We start from the raw sequence: 18,568 nt of genomic DNA on the forward strand, positions 1-18,568 counted from the left end.
AACCGCCGCTTGCATTAAGACAGGACAAACAATAAATCACTTACCATCTACAGACTTTTAAATAAAAACCGCAAAAACAACCGAACTGTCAAATTTTTAATTTAAATGAAATCAAAACTTGACCACAATGCAGAGAACAATAACTTCTTTGTTCAAAAGAAAAGATGGAAACTGAAGCACTGATCCAGGAGTACTTTCTATAGGACAGAAAAGTGAAACATTAATGGTTATAGCTCCTTTAGAGGCTTCATCTAGGAGAGAAGGACAGCTAAACAGATTACCTCTGAGCCAATTTTCAAGCTAGAATATGAAAGAGAGCATTTACAGTTAGTCACAGTAGAAGCTCCGCCAGTAGCTATGTCTAGGAGAGACACGGTTAAACACTGAAAGACAGGGCCACGTGTACCATATGTAGAAGGTGAGCATTAAGTTGTTGGCAGCAGCAGCTTGGTCAATGTCCCCCTCCATGAAGGTCCCACACCTTAACACAGAGCCAGGTCAGATGTAGCTTTTAGAAAAAGAAAAAACAGAGAGAGAACATACAAATTCAATTCAATTCAAAAATACTTTATTAATCCCAAAGGGAAATTAAATGTTGTTATAGCTCATATTATGAAGGTTTCCTCAAAGAGCCGTTGTAGATGCTGACGGCTGTGGGCAGGAAGGATCTCCTGTAGCGCTCCGTCTTACAGCAGATCTGAAGAAGCCTCTGACTGAAGACAACTCTGTTGTTGTAGGACAGTCTCATGAAGAGGATGCTCAGGGTTCTCCATAATGTTCTTCATTTTATGAAGAATCCGTCTTTCCACAATGATCTCCAGAGGTTCTAGAGGAGTCCCCAGAACAGAGCCAGCCTTTTTTATCAGCTTGTTGAGCTTTTTTAAGACCCTGGCTCTGATACAATTAAAAGCTAAAATAACAACACATAACACAAAACTGGAGGGTAGTATGAGAATGAAGTAGAGAGAGTGAAAGTGGGCTTTTGCCGTTTCTCACACGTCCCAGTTCGTGTTTGTACTGAGAAGGAACAGCAGAGGGCGCTGTGTTTTGGTAAACACGTCACGCAGTAAGGAGGTCTCGCTCTCGCGGTAGCTGCGCTCCTGTACCGGCGGCGATATTCAGGGAGGAGATGGCGGCCAGAGGGGGCTTTCAGTCAGTACCAACTGCTGGTGGCGGTGGAGCAATGGGACCTGGACCACCGGTACCGGGCGCAGCGCCAGGTATGGGACCTGGGACTCCATCTGGAAGAATGGGCCCGACGTCAGGTGCACAGAACCACATGTACCGCTCTCCGATGCCCGGGCCTGGGTACCCGGTGAGTTATCGCTCCATCAGTCCGCTAGAACAAAGCCGCTCACCGCTGCTTTGTCACAAGTGGCTAACATTATCCTCCGCCACAGTACAGGGAAAAGTTGCCACTAACTTACAGACTGAGTCAACCAAAAACTTTTGAAATCACTCGCTTTGAGTCACTGCCAGAGTTTCCAGTTTGAATTTGTTTTCCCTGCAGTTCGCTAACATTTAAAGTTAGCTTAGTCCCAGCAAGCACCTAGCTTAGCTTGCTAACGCTGCTAACTGTTTAACTGCGCTTCGGTCAGTTTTTTTTTCCGACTCGCTCAGTATTTGACACGAAGAGGGATCTAGAGCAGTGTAAAAATATGTACTAGTTTAAACGTCTTGCTTTGATGAGGCTTAGCTTTATGTTACACAGAAGTTGTAATGTCAAGACTACTTCTGAATTAAAAGCCTTCACTGGGATCAGTACTTTTGCGAACCAGACTCCCAATGGAAATTTTTTATGACGGTAAAACTAGTGTTAAATCCAGTTTTTACGCGGATGTCTTTTGGCCTCAGCGAGTCGTAAAATTACGGTTTATCATAACTTTCTTTAGATAAATGTCCATGGATCAGTGAAGTATAGCAGCAAGGAATGTTTTCCCGAGAGAAAGGCGACAAAATTCCGCAAACACTTGCAGTACTTATAAGTTCAACATTAGCTGTAACGTTTATGCTTAATCATGAAAGCTTGCACCGTTTAAGACCTTTCTCATTTTTTCCTGCAGATATAGGTGAAGTTGTGTGCCACAAACCTTATTCTTTTTAGGAAATATTTGAATGGCAGACTATCTTTTTGTCATCTCAAAAGTGTCTTAAAACAAATGTGATATATGTTTTTTGTTTTTGTTTTGAATTTTCTGTGTGTATTTTAAATGTTTTTTTGGTGCACACATCATTTCAAAGTATTATAAAATATTCTGGCAGTTAAATATAATATAGTCACTGCATTAAACAACACCTGTAGGCAGTTCACAGGCTCAGGGTCATTTAGCCTCTGCTTTTTTCTGCATAAATGTTATTAATTACGTGGAATCAAGCCATTATGTACCCATGTACTTAACCATTGGAGGTCAGTTTATTTCTCTTTGTAATGAAGCAATTGTACGAATTATAATGGAAAGTAATTGTTGCAATCAAGTCTCAAGCAGAATAACATTTTTGAATATTGTGTTCAGAAAATGTTGTAGTACAGCTAATTTTCATTAGTTGTAGTTCTGATCCCCATCTGAACCAGTCTTGTTAAAGTTGAGACCCGTGATCAGAGCCCTGGTGGATATGTTTGCTAGATGATAGAGACTTATAATCAGCTGTTGTTAAACCCATACAGAACGTCCCCGAGGTGGGTGTGGTTGACACTGGGTCGGCATGAAATATCTCACTGCTGGTGGCTTGACCAAAAAAGTATTAATTGACAAAGATTGCATTTTAGCAGTTAATATCTCAAACTATAAAGATGCATATATTGATTGCATCACCTCTACTGTAGTTAAAATATTTCATAAGTAATTGTAAGGTATGTAACTAAGGTAAATTATGGTAATGTATGGGGGCTGCATGCAGTAGCACTGTTTCCTTGCAGCAAGAAGGTCCTGGGTTCAACTCCATGGAGTTTGCATGTTCTCCCCGTGCATGCGTGGGTTTTCACCGGATACTCCGGCTTCCTCCCACAATCCAAAGACATGCCTGTTAGGTTAATTGGTCTCTCTAAATTGCCCTTAGGTGTGTGTGTGAATGAGTGTGTGCATGGTTGGTTGTGTGTTGCCCTGCGATGGACTGGCAACCTGTCCAGGGTGTACCCCGCCTCCTTCCCGTAGACTGCTGGAGATAGACACCAGCTCCACTGCAACCCACTATGGAAGAAGCGGTATAGAAGATGACTGATGTCTGACTGGTAATGTATGGTTGGGTGGGTGGCAAATCTTATTAGTTAATACAATCTTTATTAGAATATGGTAAAAATGATCACTCCATGAATATGACAGTATTTCAAAATGTAGAGATTACTCTTTTCAAAGCTCCACTGCATAAAACAAGAGATTGCTGGTTTCCTCTTGTCATATTACATTATGATGGGCTTTTTTAAACTGAAATAGAGTCATGACAAACATGTTTTCTGTCAGCTGATAAAAACTGACAATACATGTGTTTCTTTGGACCAAGTGGTGTGCTGTATTTTCTAATTGATGCCTGACATTCTATCATTGCACACAATTTTGAATCATACCCTCATGGTCACATTAGATAACACATTTATGTCTTGCCTTCCAGTTTCTAGGTTTGTGTTTTGTTAACAGGGCTGGGATAGTGTTGTGTCTTGTCACCCAAAGCTATAATGCTGTTTGATATGGGTGCAAATAGTCATGATTGAAGTGATAAATCCTTTATCCCTGGTTTGCTGAAGCATTTAAGAATGCTGCCAATGTGGAGTTCAATTCAGAGAAAAGATGCTGCATCTTTTTTTTTTTTTTTTTCCAGTGTCCTTGGCTGCTTTCACTCACACAGGCAGCCTTTCACAGCACAGAAAAAAAGAGAATTCTTGTTCTGAATGCTGCACATCGCTAGTTATTCTCAGGCAATGCAAGGTCGTACTGATGCACAGCGTAAAAAGCACTAAATGAAAGACATGCAGTCTCCTCCTGCATACTCATATGTGTTGTGTGGAAAAGGCATGCAGAGCCTTTATTATTGAACTCCGTCACTCTTCCTCCCTTCCAGCACGGATTGATTAAGGTGCGTTTTGCTTTCATCTGTCCCATTTGTTGGACCTACTGCTGGAGGAAAAGCTGCAGTCAGTGGCTGGCTCGTGGTTTATCTACCGCTCTTACCTGCACTCATGCACACAAACACAAGAAGTCGTCTGTTTGAGTTTCTAGCACATGGCTTGGTGAGTTGACTGAGGTTGCTACTCTGTATTTGTCAGTGAGGCATGAAAAGCATTTTCTCTGAGGAAACATACACATCAAAGTATATCTCCTTAATGATCATTCATAGTTTTGAGTTTGAAGTATTCTATTAGTATATATTTTGCACTAATATGCTGTTTTAAAATTGAAAGTATTTTGTAAATTTTAGTGTGCATTTATGTTGGAAGATCCACTTCATTTATTGTTGCCATGCGTTCAGTTACTCACTTCATAACCATTATTTGTTCAAATGAATTAATAGTAAACCTAAATCGGCCTTTTTCCTGAAACCTTTTAAAGCTTTTATGACACTGGAAATATACTTTGTTCTCTGCAGGCTTAGCAGAAACTTTTTTTATAGGAATTATATTGGTTATAATTTTCAGGCATCATTCATGTTTTATTGGGAGGGTCACGCTGATGTTGGTACAGGGTTTTTTTCTTTTCGTTGGAAAGTTTCTCACAAGAGTAACATTAATAAGTAATATTTACAGGTAACATTTTGAAACTTGGCTTTTCTGTAATTTGCCCTATCAGTTGAATGTAGTGTATTGTTGTGTAAGGCTGTTTTTTTTTTTACTGACTGTAGACCTACATGAGGACAATTAGCTTCTGATTACTTTTGGTTTGCAAAGGTTCAGTTAAAAAAGTTTTTTTTTTTTTTTTCTTCTTCTTCTAGGGTAAATACCTGCAGAAAATAACTTATGTATGAAAGGAAAGCATATTCTTTGGAGTAACAATAGAAGCTGTGCTACATTTGCATGGCTGTCATTATTACTGATTGTTGTTGGTACTTAATGGTTTTATTAAGGTCAACAGTTTTGCTTTAATTATCACTTTGTTCACTAATGCTGCAGTGACTCAAAGTGGCTCTAACAATATGTTGCTCCTACTGTTTACCAGCCTGCCGGCAGGTAAGTTGCATTACTCATCTTTCACAGTGTTTAAGGATTCTGAAAGTATTTGAGTGACAATATAAAATTGAGTGACAGATTGGTTTAAGCAGATTTGTTTGATTACGAAAGACAAAAATGTAATAATAAAAATGATAAACATACCGGCTGGTTTTGGTAAGGCACCAATTTCTTGTTTGCCAACTGCTAATAAAACTAGGCAGAAGTGAACAAAAATGGATGACAATTGTGAACTTTATTAATTTATTCACTATTTTGACAAATGTTGTATTCAGAAGATGTTAATTTAAAACACAAATGGCCACTGTGCATTACGTTTAAAAAAAAATAGTTACAAAAACCTTAACATTATGCATAGGGATGGGTACCTTTCACATTTGAACCGATACCCGGTACCTGGGAATCCCTATCGGTACTCAACGGTACCAGTTTTCAGTACTTTTGTGTTTATGTGGTAATTAATGTAAATTTTTTAAATAATAAAACGTTAACTTGAACATTTTTAACGTATTTGTTTCTCAACATATACATTTTAATGAATATATCGAGACATCATCCAGCTGTTTGTATTGTAACATCTCAGTTGTTTCGAACATTTCTTCTCCCACGTTTCTGGCTGCAGACGACGAGTCGCTAACGGATGCAGGCGTGCTAACGTGCCGAATGCAGGAGTTGTAGCCGTAGATCTGAGGCAGACGAAAACTGCGCAATTTGAAAAGTGGAGCTGTATTTTCAAGCACTTATCATGAACCATGCTTGCTTTGTTGACGGTACCAGTGGCTACTGACGTCATTACGTTCTTGTGCATGCAATGCTGTGTTCATGTCCGGCATGGAAATTCGCCCACTTTTCAACTCCCTCAGTGTCACGAGGATGCGTTTAGGGACCAAAATATGGTACCGTTTGATTTTATGTGAAACGGTACTTTGTAGTACCGACTGAATTCAGTCGGTACCTACCCCTAATCATGCATAGATTTTAAAATATCCCTTTTAATTAATAGAAGTGACTTAAACTCTTAATATAAGATTGTTTTGCATCCAAATTGTAAACATTTATTTTAAAACAGTCAAGTTTCCTTATTATACCAAGCTCTGTCTTTTTCATCTGCAACACTGTTCATCATTCTCAGCTGCTTTGCTAATGTAATTTGTTCTTAAATTATCAACAGTTGCCTCCCACCCGCTCTTTCATTAGCTGATAACACTTGTTTGCCGTTAGGTTGATAATCAGTTCACACTAACCAACTGGGCCCAGATTGAATTCAACATATTCAAACAGATTTCACTGACTGCATCTTTGCTCTTCACACACAGTCAGGTTTTTATGCCAGCTAGTCGTGGAAGACTGGTGCAGACTTTGCCCAACTGGAGATCCTGGGTAAAATCTAGCAAAAAAAACTTCTTACGCGTCCTCAGCCTAACTGGATGTATTTCATTTTTCTTGAGTTGAGCTTTTTGTATTAGTTCCTGGTAGCAAAGATTAGAGATTTTATAGATGATGGCCCCAACTGAATCTATTCATTAAATCAATTCTTTTTTTAGCATTAGAAAAGAGAAGAACAATGTTGGATTTTTCCCCTTAAAATGATTTCCTGGAACAATAAAATGTAATTGTTCAGCTTTAATATTCAGTCACATTTAAGTCTTATTTATCGACACAGTCTTCTGTTTTTTTACACCCTGGTGAAACTTACTGTAAAAAAAAAAAAAAAAAGCAAAATGAGAATAAATGAGCTCCTCACATCTGGATCACTCAGCAAAAAATTGGAGAATATTTTGGTCTACCAGCCAAGGTATGAAAATAAAAACAATAGTTATTAACTTTAACATCAGCAGACGTTCTTTGCACTCGTAATTTCAGGTCAGTTCAGCAGTTTGTGTAATGAACAATTTTTTAATGAGTTGTTTTTAATCAATATTTCCTGGTGTGTTTTCTCTGCAGAGACCAGGCATGCCTCCATCCAGCCGCATGACCCCGCAGGGACCCGCCATGGGCCCACCAGGATATGGCGGCAGCCCGGTGTCTCGTCCTGGGATGCCTGGCGTGATGGACCCATCCCGGAAAAGGCCAGCCCCTCAGCAGATCCAGCAAGTTCAGCAACAGCAGAACCGCAACCAGCAGTAAGTTCCTCAGCTTATCCCAAATCAGCCATGTAGCAAACAAAGATCGATACTACTTTCTGAAGTTTAATTATGTGCATTGGAGCATTAATACTTATAATTAAAACCGTAATATTTTGTAGAAGTAAAAAAAAAATGTGGCGTGTGTTGGTGCAACCAATCACTGTTGCTCACAATAACTTGTTTTTCCCATCAAGTGGCAACAGACACATGTTAAAGTATAGGGTTAAAAATATTAGAGGCTGACTGAAGGACTGTTATTTAACTATTAAATATAAACTGAGGTGTAAATCAAACATTTAGAGGTTATATTTAATGGCTGAACCAAAAATCTTCCTCAATGTTTTAGAAATGACCAAAAGTAGATGTTGGACTTCATATCAAATACATTTCATCATATTTGTTACTGTTCAGATATTTTGTTCAACTGTTCATCAAATATGCAAAACAGTTTTTGTCTGCATTTACAAATCTAATTAGCAAAATGAACACAGGTCCTTCTATTGAGATTTATATAAAACGATGTAACATACCCTGCAGCTTATTTGTAGTGAAAAGGCCTGGATGAATTGGGTTTGTTTTAATTAGAGGGCAGGTGGAGGACATTTGTCTTTGACACTGATGAGTAATTTAGGAACACCAGTCCTCTAAATGAGGAATTTTATTATGCTGATCTCACATTCAGACTAGATTACTTATATTCATCGTTTCAAATGATTTATTTTTCTACAGTACAAAGAAGAAGAAGATGGCTGATAAAATTCTACCTCAGAGGGTGAGTTTTTTTGGATATTTAATCAATCTGGACAGATTATGAACTTGTTCAACTGAACTTTTACTTGCTCCTCAGGGTCAAGTTTTAATGTTCTTGGCCTGAAAAAGGAATTCTGTAAATTTGAGATGACTTAAGATCTTTGACAGTGTTGCTCTCTGACGTCACCAAAAATAACATTTTACCCCTTAGACTTAATTTACCCCTTGAATGTCATTTAGACATTGGTGTACCACAAATATTGCTACAGTGCTTTCTCATCTAAGCTGTGTGATTGTTTGTACTATGCCAGGGTCCGGTTTCTAGAGCAGATCACGCCGGTGTGAACCCATCTCAGAACCCATCCCACCCACAGACCTGCTCCCCTGGACCCGGGGGCAGGTCTGTGGCTCCTCACACTCGCTATTGCATATCTTTATGGAGAAACCTTGTATACACAAGCATGGTCACACTCAGACCCACAGGTGTTTGGATCCAGGTGTTAACAGATACACAGATGTTCTATATTTTGCCACAGTTACCACTAAATACATCTTGCCTTCATTAGTACTGTACACCTTTTGGTAACATTGCTGTTGTTATATATGTTTCTGCAGGTGTAGAAGCAGTCTTCTAGGGTGTTATCTTGGAATCTCTTCATCCTTCTTTCTCTCCTCTATTCTTTCTCCTTCTCTCCCTTTTTCCTTTTTGTCCCACCTTTCTCTCTTTCTTGCCTCTTCTTTATCCTTTTCGTCTCTGTGTCCATTGCAATTAAAATAATCCCAAATCACTTTCTAATAAAGTTTTATATATCAATATATCAAGCGGAGCATAGTGTTAGCCATAGTGCTCCACTTGTGAAAGTGAATCTGTTGGGCTTCTTCTTAGCACTCAGACAACAAGTCTGAGTGCCGCTCTGCCAGACACGACACGGTAAAAAAAATATATTTTGGGAGTAGATTACTTGTGCTAATAAATTGATTATAACACAGTTGTTTTAGTTTTCATTTTTCTGTGATCACTCTTTGACATTTGTTCTGTTAACTAATGAAGATACCGTCCTTTATTGCTCATGCTTGCATGTGTTGTCCCGGTTTGTTTGGTCCTAGATCAGAGAACTGGTCCCAGAGTCTCAGGCTTACATGGATCTTCTGGCTTTTGAAAGGAAGCTGGATCAGACCATCATGCGCAAAAGGCTTGACATTCAGGAGGCCCTTAAAAGGCCTATAAAGGTATTTTTCTGTTGCACCCTCAAATGATCTGAAAATGATTACATGTTGCTAATCTTTATGCTGCTTTGAACTAGTCGGTTATTCAGTAAAAGCTGGCATTCAATTTGCTTTTACAAAGTTTCTCTAGTTTATGCTACGGTGAGTTTATTTTATTATGATCTCCCTGTGGAAGCCGTTTTAATATCATGTTCATACAAAGAAAATGTTAGTGCCATTGTTCAGCTGTCTTACAAATATATAGTACAGATGGTGACTGTCCTCTCCTTGTCTGCTTTCTGCAGAGCTACACGGATTTTGTTTTGAATTAAGCTGAATGTTGATGTGTGTATTTAGTAAAACCTGCAGAACAAGCATGCAGACATAAAGTTTAGATTTTGTGCATGGATTTGAAGATTCTTGTGGCGGTTCTTTACAGCAAAAAAGAAAGCTTCGGATTTTTATATCCAACACCTTCAACCCTGCGAAGCCTGATGCTGAGGATGGAGAGGGCACAGTTGCATCATGGGAGCTGCGTGTTGAAGGGCGGCTCTTAGAAGATGTAAGCTACATTACTGGCTGTAATAAACTAGAATTTTTGTTTTATACAAGACTGTTTATTTCATCCTGTTTGCAGACTGCCGTGTCCAAGTATGAAGCAACCAAGCAAAAAAGAAAGTTTTCCTCCTTCTTTAAGTCCCTTGTAATCGAATTGGACAAAGACCTGTATGGACCAGATAACCACCTTGTGGAAGTAAGAGGCTTTCTTTTATTTACTCAGTTGTTTTTGTATCACAAACTGTTCAAAATGTTCTGTGTATCACCTTAGTGGCACAGAACTGCCACCACCCAGGAGACAGATGGTTTCCAGGTGAAGAGGCCCGGTGATGTGGGAGTTCGATGCACCGTCCTGCTCATGCTGGATTACCAGGTACATTTTAAGAGCTTTGTTTGGTTTCATAGTTGTTTAAAGTTTTATAATCTACTCCCCAGGTTCATTTTGTGACATTACTTTCATCATTGTTTCAGCCCCCTCAGTTCAAGCTGGACCCGCGACTGGCCCGCATGTTGGGTATCCACACCCAGACCAGACCTGTCATTATTCAGGCTTTATGGCAGTATGTTAAAACACATAAACTCCAAGATCCACATGAGCGCGAGTTCATCAACTGTGACAAATACCTCCAGCAAGTGAGTAAATACTTTTACATTATTTATTCTGCTTCAAACTGCTTTTAATATGTCCAGTAGGACCTGGGGTTCTGATCAGCGTGAACCATCGCCGGTCCTTGCGGCTGAAAGGATCGACAATCTCAGAGTGGATCTGGTTCATTTCATCTCGTTGTTTACGGCCCGTCTCTCCCTCTCCGTGTCCTTGTACGGCTGCAGTCCTTCATCGGTGTCTGTCTGGTTTCCCAGGAATTTCGTCACAAGTTCTTTGCCAAGATAAACTTGTCACAGAAGATGTATTTACATTCCTTTTAATGTGTGAAATTTGTTATGTTTATATAGGATACTTTTGGTTTTGTTGCAACTAAAGTGATAGAGTGGAAAACAATACAGAAATATTTGGAGAAGCGCCATTTCTTTTAAGAAATAATTAAAACAGCAGTGGGGATAGCGAAGTTGCTGTTATAGATAAAATGTGAAGAATATTTTTAAAGTAAATCATTATTTGCCTGCTTTATTCAACCCGACAGAAATGTAAAACTTGTGGAATACTTTGCAATAACTGGAGTTTTTATTTTCCAGATTTTTGAGACTCAGCGAATGAAGTTTTCCGAAATCCCACAGCGCTTGCACGCACTGCTGATGCCTCCAGAACCCATCATCATCAACCATGTGATCAGGTACCTAGAGAGCTGATCCTAAACGATTAAAAAAAACTTCTGGGGTGGGTTGGTGGGTTTCCCTGCTGTGGTTGCAGGTTTTAATCACAGAACATGAGCCAAATAAACAAAACGCCACCGCATTTTGGGGTTTCTGCTTAATCTGACTCAAAAATATTTAACAGCAACGTTGAGACTGCGGAAGTCTGAAGATTTCAAAAGAAACACAAGTAAGAAAGCTGTAACATTTCTGTACAAAAAAACCCCGAATTTAATATGTTTTCATACAGAAACATTAATAAAACTTTACACTTCCAAACAAAAGGTGTTTAGCTGTGTCTAGTATGTCGGTATTAGTAGATCTGCTACATGTTGGATCTTTGTTTATGAAAATGCGTACAATGCTGCACAATAGTAGGATAACAGGAGTTTAGAATATCATATTTACACGTTGTGATGCTGATATCTTTTGTGATTAAAGCCACATTTGCCTCACTTTTCTTTTCTCAACACTTGATGTCTTCTGTAATGCTGCACAAGCTGCAGCATCTCTCACTAAAATCTGTACAAGCTTCGGCCATCAAGGGCTGTGTGAGTCCATCCATCTGGCAAAACATATCATTGGCACACAGAGCATGAATGGCCATAGAAGTAAAATAGCCGGCCAGATATTACATCTAGACAGTATTTTAGGATTGTGATTATAAATTTATTGATACTGCGCTGATTTCAATTTATTGTGCAGCTCAACTTGTGCTTTGTAAAATTATTTTAAAAACAAACTTAAAGCAAAATGACAAGTCAATAAAGTGGGAGCTTTGGAAGAAGCTGGGAATAAAATCTATTTTTTAATGGAAGTACTGGTTAGAAAGGGTAAAATCAAGACTTTTTGGTAAATTTTTTGACCGGTTGAGCTATTTACCCACATGCCACCTAACTCTGATTTACCGTTTTTTCATCAGTGTGGATCCCAATGATCAAAAGAAGACAGCTTGCTATGACATTGATGTGGAGGTGGATGACACGCTGAAGACCCAGATGAACTCATTCCTGCTCTCCACAGCCAGTCAGCAGGAAATTGCTGGATTGGATAACAAGGTACAGACCTCAGCCTAACAGCTTTCCACGGTTTGTTACTCTGTCTGGGTATTTTCTGAAAGAATTGTGTCTCCTACAGTGTTTTATGTTTGGGCCTCCACTCAGCGTCTGTTTTTTAAAGGTTCAGAGCTTCTCATTTTATCTGCAGGAACTTACTTTTCCTTACGTAGATTTTAAGTTTGTTTGATTCAAAGTAAAACAGATAAAACATTTTTTTCTCTTGTCTCCATGTCTTCAGTTCACTTACTGTCAGTTCTCTACTGGTTTCTGAACCGTCTCTGCTGAGACCAGTTCTATACACATTTGCTGGCTGCATAGTCTTCCTCCTGCTAGCAGTGATGACGGTGAGGCCTGTAATCACATTGATAAGGCACAAAGCTGTCCTGCTGAAGGACGTCCCTCTGCGTAGGCCGAGACAACTTAACTATTTAAATATACCGGAACGTCTTTTGCTGTTTAAGGGCATCGCCGCTGATTTAGTTAAATTGTTTGGAGTTTGGCGAGGATATGCCCTGTTCCAAACTTCGCAGGGCTTTTAGCTGTATCTGTTAGCATGTTTCCATCATCCACAGACCACAGGAACTGTTTGGGACTATTATGAGTTTTCTCACATTACAGGAAACAAATCAGAGAAATATTCCCTCCTAGAAAAGTGAAAAATGTAAACTAAAGTTAATAGCAGATATATTTACGGTTTTTACAGAATAGTTTTTGTGATGCACGCAGGAGAAAAAGACATGATTGTTAAAATGAACTTAAATGTATAGATGCTTTACCGATGAGGGTAAAGACCACCACTGTGTGAGAAATTTATTAACCTCATTAAAGCTCTAAAAAGGCCAGAACATTTTTGGAGAGCCCTCTTTAAGGGTGTTCATGGTGCAGTGTTTTCGGATGAGGAATATTTTAAAAGGAAATTATTGAAGAAGCTCTTGTCCTCAGATAATCAGGGTTTCTAAAATGCTGTTTGATTAGCCTGATCAAATATGTACATTTATGATTACTGATGAACCCTCTGCTGTCAACGTCTTCTCAGATCCATGAAACTATTGAGACCATCAACCAACTGAAAACCCAAAGGGAGTTCATGTTGAGTTTTGCCAGGGATCCTCAGGGTTTTATCAACGACTGGCTTCAGTCCCAGTGCAGGGATTTCAAGGTGAGTTTGTCTGTTGTGACCTCGGTCTGCCTCTCTTATCTGTGGTCCAATGTTACAGCAAATGCCGTGTCATTTTAGCTACAGGAATCCTCTCTCGGCACTCTGGTTATTTTCCACAGAGGATATGACACATGATTGAATTTAGAAAAATATTTCTCATCGTCTGGCTTTTCAAGCATAGATATTGGTTATAATGTCAGTTTTTCAGATGAGCCGGGGCTGAGTGAGCCCTTCTGTGTGATTGTGCAATTCAGAATGAATTCCCTTAGGGATGAAAAAGATGAAAACGCAGCTCTGCCAGTTTCTGCACAGAAAAACATCAGAATGCATCCCAGAAGTAAAGTGGTATGACTCATCGTTTCTCACCAATTGCTGTCGTTTTGTTTTTCTTCCCAGAACATTCCCTGTATTTATTTATTCTCAACATTTCTATTTATTTCCCTATTTCTGTACCAAAGGATCCCATCTCCTGTTTGTTTTGTTTAAAGGCAGGTGTATGATTTGTCTTTTCCCAGATAAAATCCACAGAGCCTTAAAAACAACAGAACCTGCTCAGTCCAGAACACTGAAAAGGTTTTTCTTGCTGTTTAGAAATTAACAAAGCATTTTGAGGGGTCCATAGGCCAAACACCGTTTAAAATCTCTTGAAATACAGTAAAATGTTCCGATTTCTAACCTGGCTTTCTTCTGCCGCGTCCAGATCATTATGTCTGTGTTTGCTGGACCAGAGTTCAGGACGGGTCTGCATAGTTTAAGTTAAAAGGTTTGGAGCTAGTTGAGCATGTCTGTTTCTAGCTCATAATTTTCTCGAAGGAGTTTTGTTCCTCGCTCATATTCTCCATCGACAGAAATAAGAAAAGTAATTTTATTGATTTGTAGCTCATTATCTGTCTGGCTTGGTTGAAATCGGACGCTCTGGACCCTTGAATCAATCACGTGTGAGTGGAGTGAAACCTCAGTGCTGCCTCAAAATGGCATCGGTTGTAGTTTCACTTGAAAATGTTCACCGTGTTGGCTCTCAGGTGAAAGACCACTACCCGGTTCATTCCAGGGTTTTTATTCCAACTCGTGCACGCCAAGGTTTTTCTCTATTTTAAGACGTTAGAGGAGGGCCACTCTTACAGGATAGTATAGATTGCATTTTTGTTTAGCTAAATAATAAACTGAAAAATAATCAGCTATCATGCAGCAGGGTTACACTGATGCATGATATTAAATAATGAGAGCCTTAAAGACTCAGTTTTAAATTGGATGAAGTAGGAACAACTATTATAAAAATGCCTTTTTTATATCTGAACACTTTTCAGATCACCTGGAGGTCCTTATGGAGATATGTAATCTGTTTTAGTCTCCCGTCATGATGTTAGTTTATTAATGTTGATAGGAATAGGGTTTGCACATATGTTCTGTACGAAAAGCAGATGGTTGGAGCACATCAGGGCAGCGTCTGCTTAAAATAATGTAAAAACACATCCGAGTGCTGGTCCCGCCTGACCCAGCGCCCCACCTCTGCCGACTGAACATCTGCTGTTTGTTCAGCTAAATCTTTCAATTCCAACAGATTTGGTTCTAACTGGGTGCCGTTCTGTCCAGTCCCCCTTAAAGAGACCATGTCCTTCTATCAACCACAGGTTCTGTTGAGGCAGAGTCCAGTTCAGTAATATTTGTTTGTGTGTACAGACAATGACGGATGTTGTGGGAAACCCAGAAGAGGAGCGGAGAGCAGAGTTTTACTACCAGCCGTGGGCTCAGGAGGCAGTGTGTCGCTACTTCTACTCCAAGGTTATTTCCTTTTAACTCTTCTTCACATATTTGTTTGGTCTTTATTTCCTTCCACTCCTACCCAGATGCTGTAAACCGGTAATGTTTTTCAGAAATTCTTGGCTTTTACTGTTCAATTGTTGTAACTTTACATCAACTATTAGAAGTAAACATGCATTCGTTTGCTTCATTCCCTGTTTCTAATTCCATAGTTAAAGCCTTCCTAAGTGGACATGTATAATAAGACTTTTCAATGGTAAATTCCTAGTTTCATCTTCCTTATGTGTAAAGGCCCTTAAAAGTTATCTGAAGAAAAAAACTGAAATAAAATAATCAGGGCTGCACGATTAGAAAATCTTGCAATGCCAGTATCAGTTATGATATATAGATATGTTCTTCTTACCTCTCCTTCTCATCTCTGCTTCCGTCGCTCGGCTACCTTTAGCATTTTGGACAAAGTCACCTGTACTGTGAAAGCATCTGCTGCTGCTAGGCTCGTTTCAGCTGGCTAATTATTACATTAGCATGACAAATCTAAGTTCATAACCTTGGAATATATTAGATAATACTCTCCAAACAGTCCTTTGCAGTATGAATATTGCTCACACTGATATTGTCATGATGCTATATTTGCGATATAATATGAAGAGTTAGACCAAATCTTGGCCCCTTGGCTCCATCCAGCTGCTCCTCTGTCAGGAATCTGGGTGTTATTTTTCAGGGCTTTTAAATCAGACTAACAGATAAATACAGTTGTTTTTCCAACTAAGACTCATTGCCAGGGTGAAGTCATATCTCCTGACCGAAGACCTTGAACAAGTGATTGATGCTTTTATTACCTCTTGGTTGAATTATTGTAAAGCTCTGTTTGTTGGTTCAGATAAATGAATCTGCATTGCGTACAAACTGTCCAGAATGCAGCAGCTCGTCTTTTAACAGGTGCTATAAAGCATGGACCCAAATCCTCGGTTCTGGCTTCTCTCCATTGGCTTCCTGTTTGTTTTAGGATTGATTTAAAAGTTTTTAAAGATCTGGGCCCATCATAGCAATCTCCTTAAGTTTCTCTTGGATGTTCCTAGATCCAAACGGAAATTTAGAGGCGATCGGGTCTTTTTTGCCCCAAACCTTTCCGCTGAGACTGTCGAGACTTTTAAATCTGTGCTCAACACCCATCTTTATTTCTTGGTACTTGATTCTAGCAGAGTTTGAGATTCTTTTAAAGCTGATAGTTTTATGATGTATTTCTGTGTTTTATTCTGACTTTATCTGGTTTTTTTTGTTTTTTTCTTAGATATTTTGGGGTTTTTTTGCTCTTATTGTTGGTTTATCGGTTTATTTGGGTGAATGGTAAAAATAATACATTTGTGCATGATTAATAACACAACCAAACGTGTATTTTAGTCATCCAGACACAAACATCCAGTGTGATTGCAGGTGATCAACAGTTTGAGAGTATTTGTGAAATCAGAATCAGCTTTATTGCCAAGTTCGTGCATACAAACAAGGAATTTGACTCCGGTACACTTTGCTCTTTTGTTCTGTTTTTGCATTACAGAATATACAAATTTACAATTTACAATGTACAATATACACATATCTAATAGAAAAGGTGCATTTGCAACATCTGTATGCTGTTGTTCCGAATCTGAATCTCATCTAGCCTCTGTTGTGTCCATTTTTCACTGCTCTTTGTTCCAACGTCTCCTGATGATGACATTTTCTCCATGAAAACACCTTCTAGGTCCAGCAGCGGCGGCAGGAGCTGGAGCAGGCGCTTGGAATCAGAAACACTTGAAGAGGATTTTCCCCGTGGAACATCCCGTCAGGATGAAGATGGGCTGAGTTGTGCTGTTGGAGTTGATTAATGTGTGTTTGTTGGGTGTTCAAACTGAAGTCCTCAAATTTTTCAAACGAAATTAAACAAAACTTTGAGAGAATGGATGATAAATGACTTTACTGTTAAATAGGATGTCGTTTTTTGGTTTTCTCCATGCAGATTAACAACATTTAGGTTGGATTCTGCTTTAGATTTCATGTAAAGGTTTTCTTTCTTTCTGATGCTTAGTTAGCTTAAACACATTCCTTTCATTTTGATACACTGACACAAATGTTGGATTTTCCTTGGAAACTTTAAATGGAACATTTTCCTGGAACAACAAAGAAAGGTTGATCCAGCTGATGCTCTTTTGTGTTTGTTGTATTGGGACTAAAATGACATTTTACGCTCCTAACCAGCCTTCAGGTGCTCACCTGTGGAGGTAAATATTGATTGTGATTGTGTTGGGCTTCTTTGCTGCATATTGACTGTTTGTGTCACTTGGATTTGGCTGTGTTGGTTCGTTTTGACAGCGCCACGGTCTGTATGTGGGGCATTTCACCGCTCAGTGAGTCATGGCACAACATGCAGTGTTGCAGCGCAGTGGTTATCTTTTTTTAATGTTTCCATTTGATATTAAGTTTAGTCCTTTCTTCTTTGTTGCTGTTAGTGATCTTTGTTTTAAAATATGTATTACATCCATACTTGTCTTGTTAGGTAGTACAGATAATCATGAAAGTAGCTAGTATGGGTACCTCTAGTCTATATAGTTTTGTAAATACTGAGCAAAAATAAAAACTTCAGATGGATATGAAGTTAACCTCTATCTTTGTCTTAAGTTTCTGTCTACTCTGATTGTTGACCCTGGTATTTATGTCAATCGGCCCGACTGTCAGTGCAGTGATTGGGCTCTTCACTGTTCATTCAGCGCTCACATTTAAGGAACCGCCTCTCTGTACACCAACATGCTTTCAGAATTGTCACCTATTAAATTGGGGTAGGTTCAGACTTCTGCCTTATTAGGTTTGACATATTTTATTAATGTTCGGAGAAACTGTGGCAGAGGCCGATAAGAATCACTCTAGTTCTTTCCTACGGTGACAAAAGACCTGCTAAATCAGGTCGTTTCCTTGTTGCAGGTTAAGAAGAGTGTCAGGAAGAATTTGGACTTGTGGGTTTTATCCATTCAAAGAATACACTAAAGTGGGTTTGGGCTGGAGAGCCTCGGAGATGTAAAACACTGAGTGGACTCTAGAGTTATGTGAATCTGCGTTTTTCATGGACCAAACCTATTTTCTGTATGTTCCTATGTTATAATAAAGGATATGTAAAAAGTATTTGTCTCTTCTCCTTTTAAACAACTATATCTGGGTGGGTTATGTTCTAATTACAGCTAAAGATTTTTAGGAGCACAATATCCCACAGATCTGCATTTTAAATCTGTCATTTATTTAGATTTTGGTCTGACCATCAGTACAGTAACATCATGTTTTGAAATTGCCCTGGATTAAAATTGGATCATTATATAAAACCCAAACAGACTTGTTAGCATGTTTTTAATCAGTCTTTGCTCAGTAGTCACAGAAATAGTTGTTCCCATGTCAGAAAGCTGCAGCTGAGATTAGGACAAGTTGCCTCCTGTTGCTGCAGAAACAGCCTCTACAAAAT

General features: G+C 39.0%; 1 protein-coding gene across 2 annotated transcripts; it reads left to right on the forward strand.

The window, feature by feature from the left end:
• Nucleotides 1–1,078: 1,078 nt before the first annotated feature.
• Nucleotides 1,079–18,237, forward strand: smarcd1 (SWI/SNF related, matrix associated, actin dependent regulator of chromatin, subfamily d, member 1). Of its 2 annotated transcripts, none has more exons than XM_047347207.1 (13): nt 1,079–1,315; nt 7,100–7,278; nt 8,011–8,053; nt 9,139–9,261; nt 9,677–9,799; nt 9,875–9,991; nt 10,067–10,168; nt 10,267–10,428; nt 10,990–11,087; nt 12,029–12,164; nt 13,201–13,323; nt 15,004–15,105; nt 16,826–18,237. In XM_047347207.1, exons 1-13 carry the CDS (start codon nt 1,130–1,132, stop codon nt 16,877–16,879), a joined length of 1,548 nt encoding a protein of 515 aa, XP_047203163.1. In that variant the 5' UTR covers nt 1,079–1,129; the 3' UTR covers nt 16,880–18,237. The 2 variants fall into 2 exon arrangements, with proteins under 2 accessions (XP_047203163.1, XP_047203164.1); XM_047347208.1 differs by lacking the exon at nt 1,079–1,315 and adding an exon at nt 3,919–4,222.
• Nucleotides 18,238–18,568: the final 331 nt, after the last annotated feature.

Source organism: Girardinichthys multiradiatus, chromosome 20 (assembly GCF_021462225.1).
Source record: "Girardinichthys multiradiatus isolate DD_20200921_A chromosome 20, DD_fGirMul_XY1, whole genome shotgun sequence".
Taxonomy (NCBI): domain Eukaryota; kingdom Metazoa; phylum Chordata; class Actinopteri; order Cyprinodontiformes; family Goodeidae; genus Girardinichthys; species Girardinichthys multiradiatus.

Bases quoted from the DNA above. Each gene is read 5' to 3' on its own strand.
- smarcd1 (XM_047347207.1), top strand. From the start codon at position 1,130: ATGGCGGCCAGAGGGGGCTTTCAGTCAGTACCAACTGCTGGTGGCGGT. The intron at 9,992-10,066 runs GTAAGAGGCTTT...GTATCACCTTAG, and splicing joins CAGATAACCACCTTGTGGAA to TGGCACAGAACTGCCACCAC. The intron at 13,324-15,003 runs GTGAGTTTGTCT...TTGTGTGTACAG, and splicing joins CCCAGTGCAGGGATTTCAAG to ACAATGACGGATGTTGTGGG.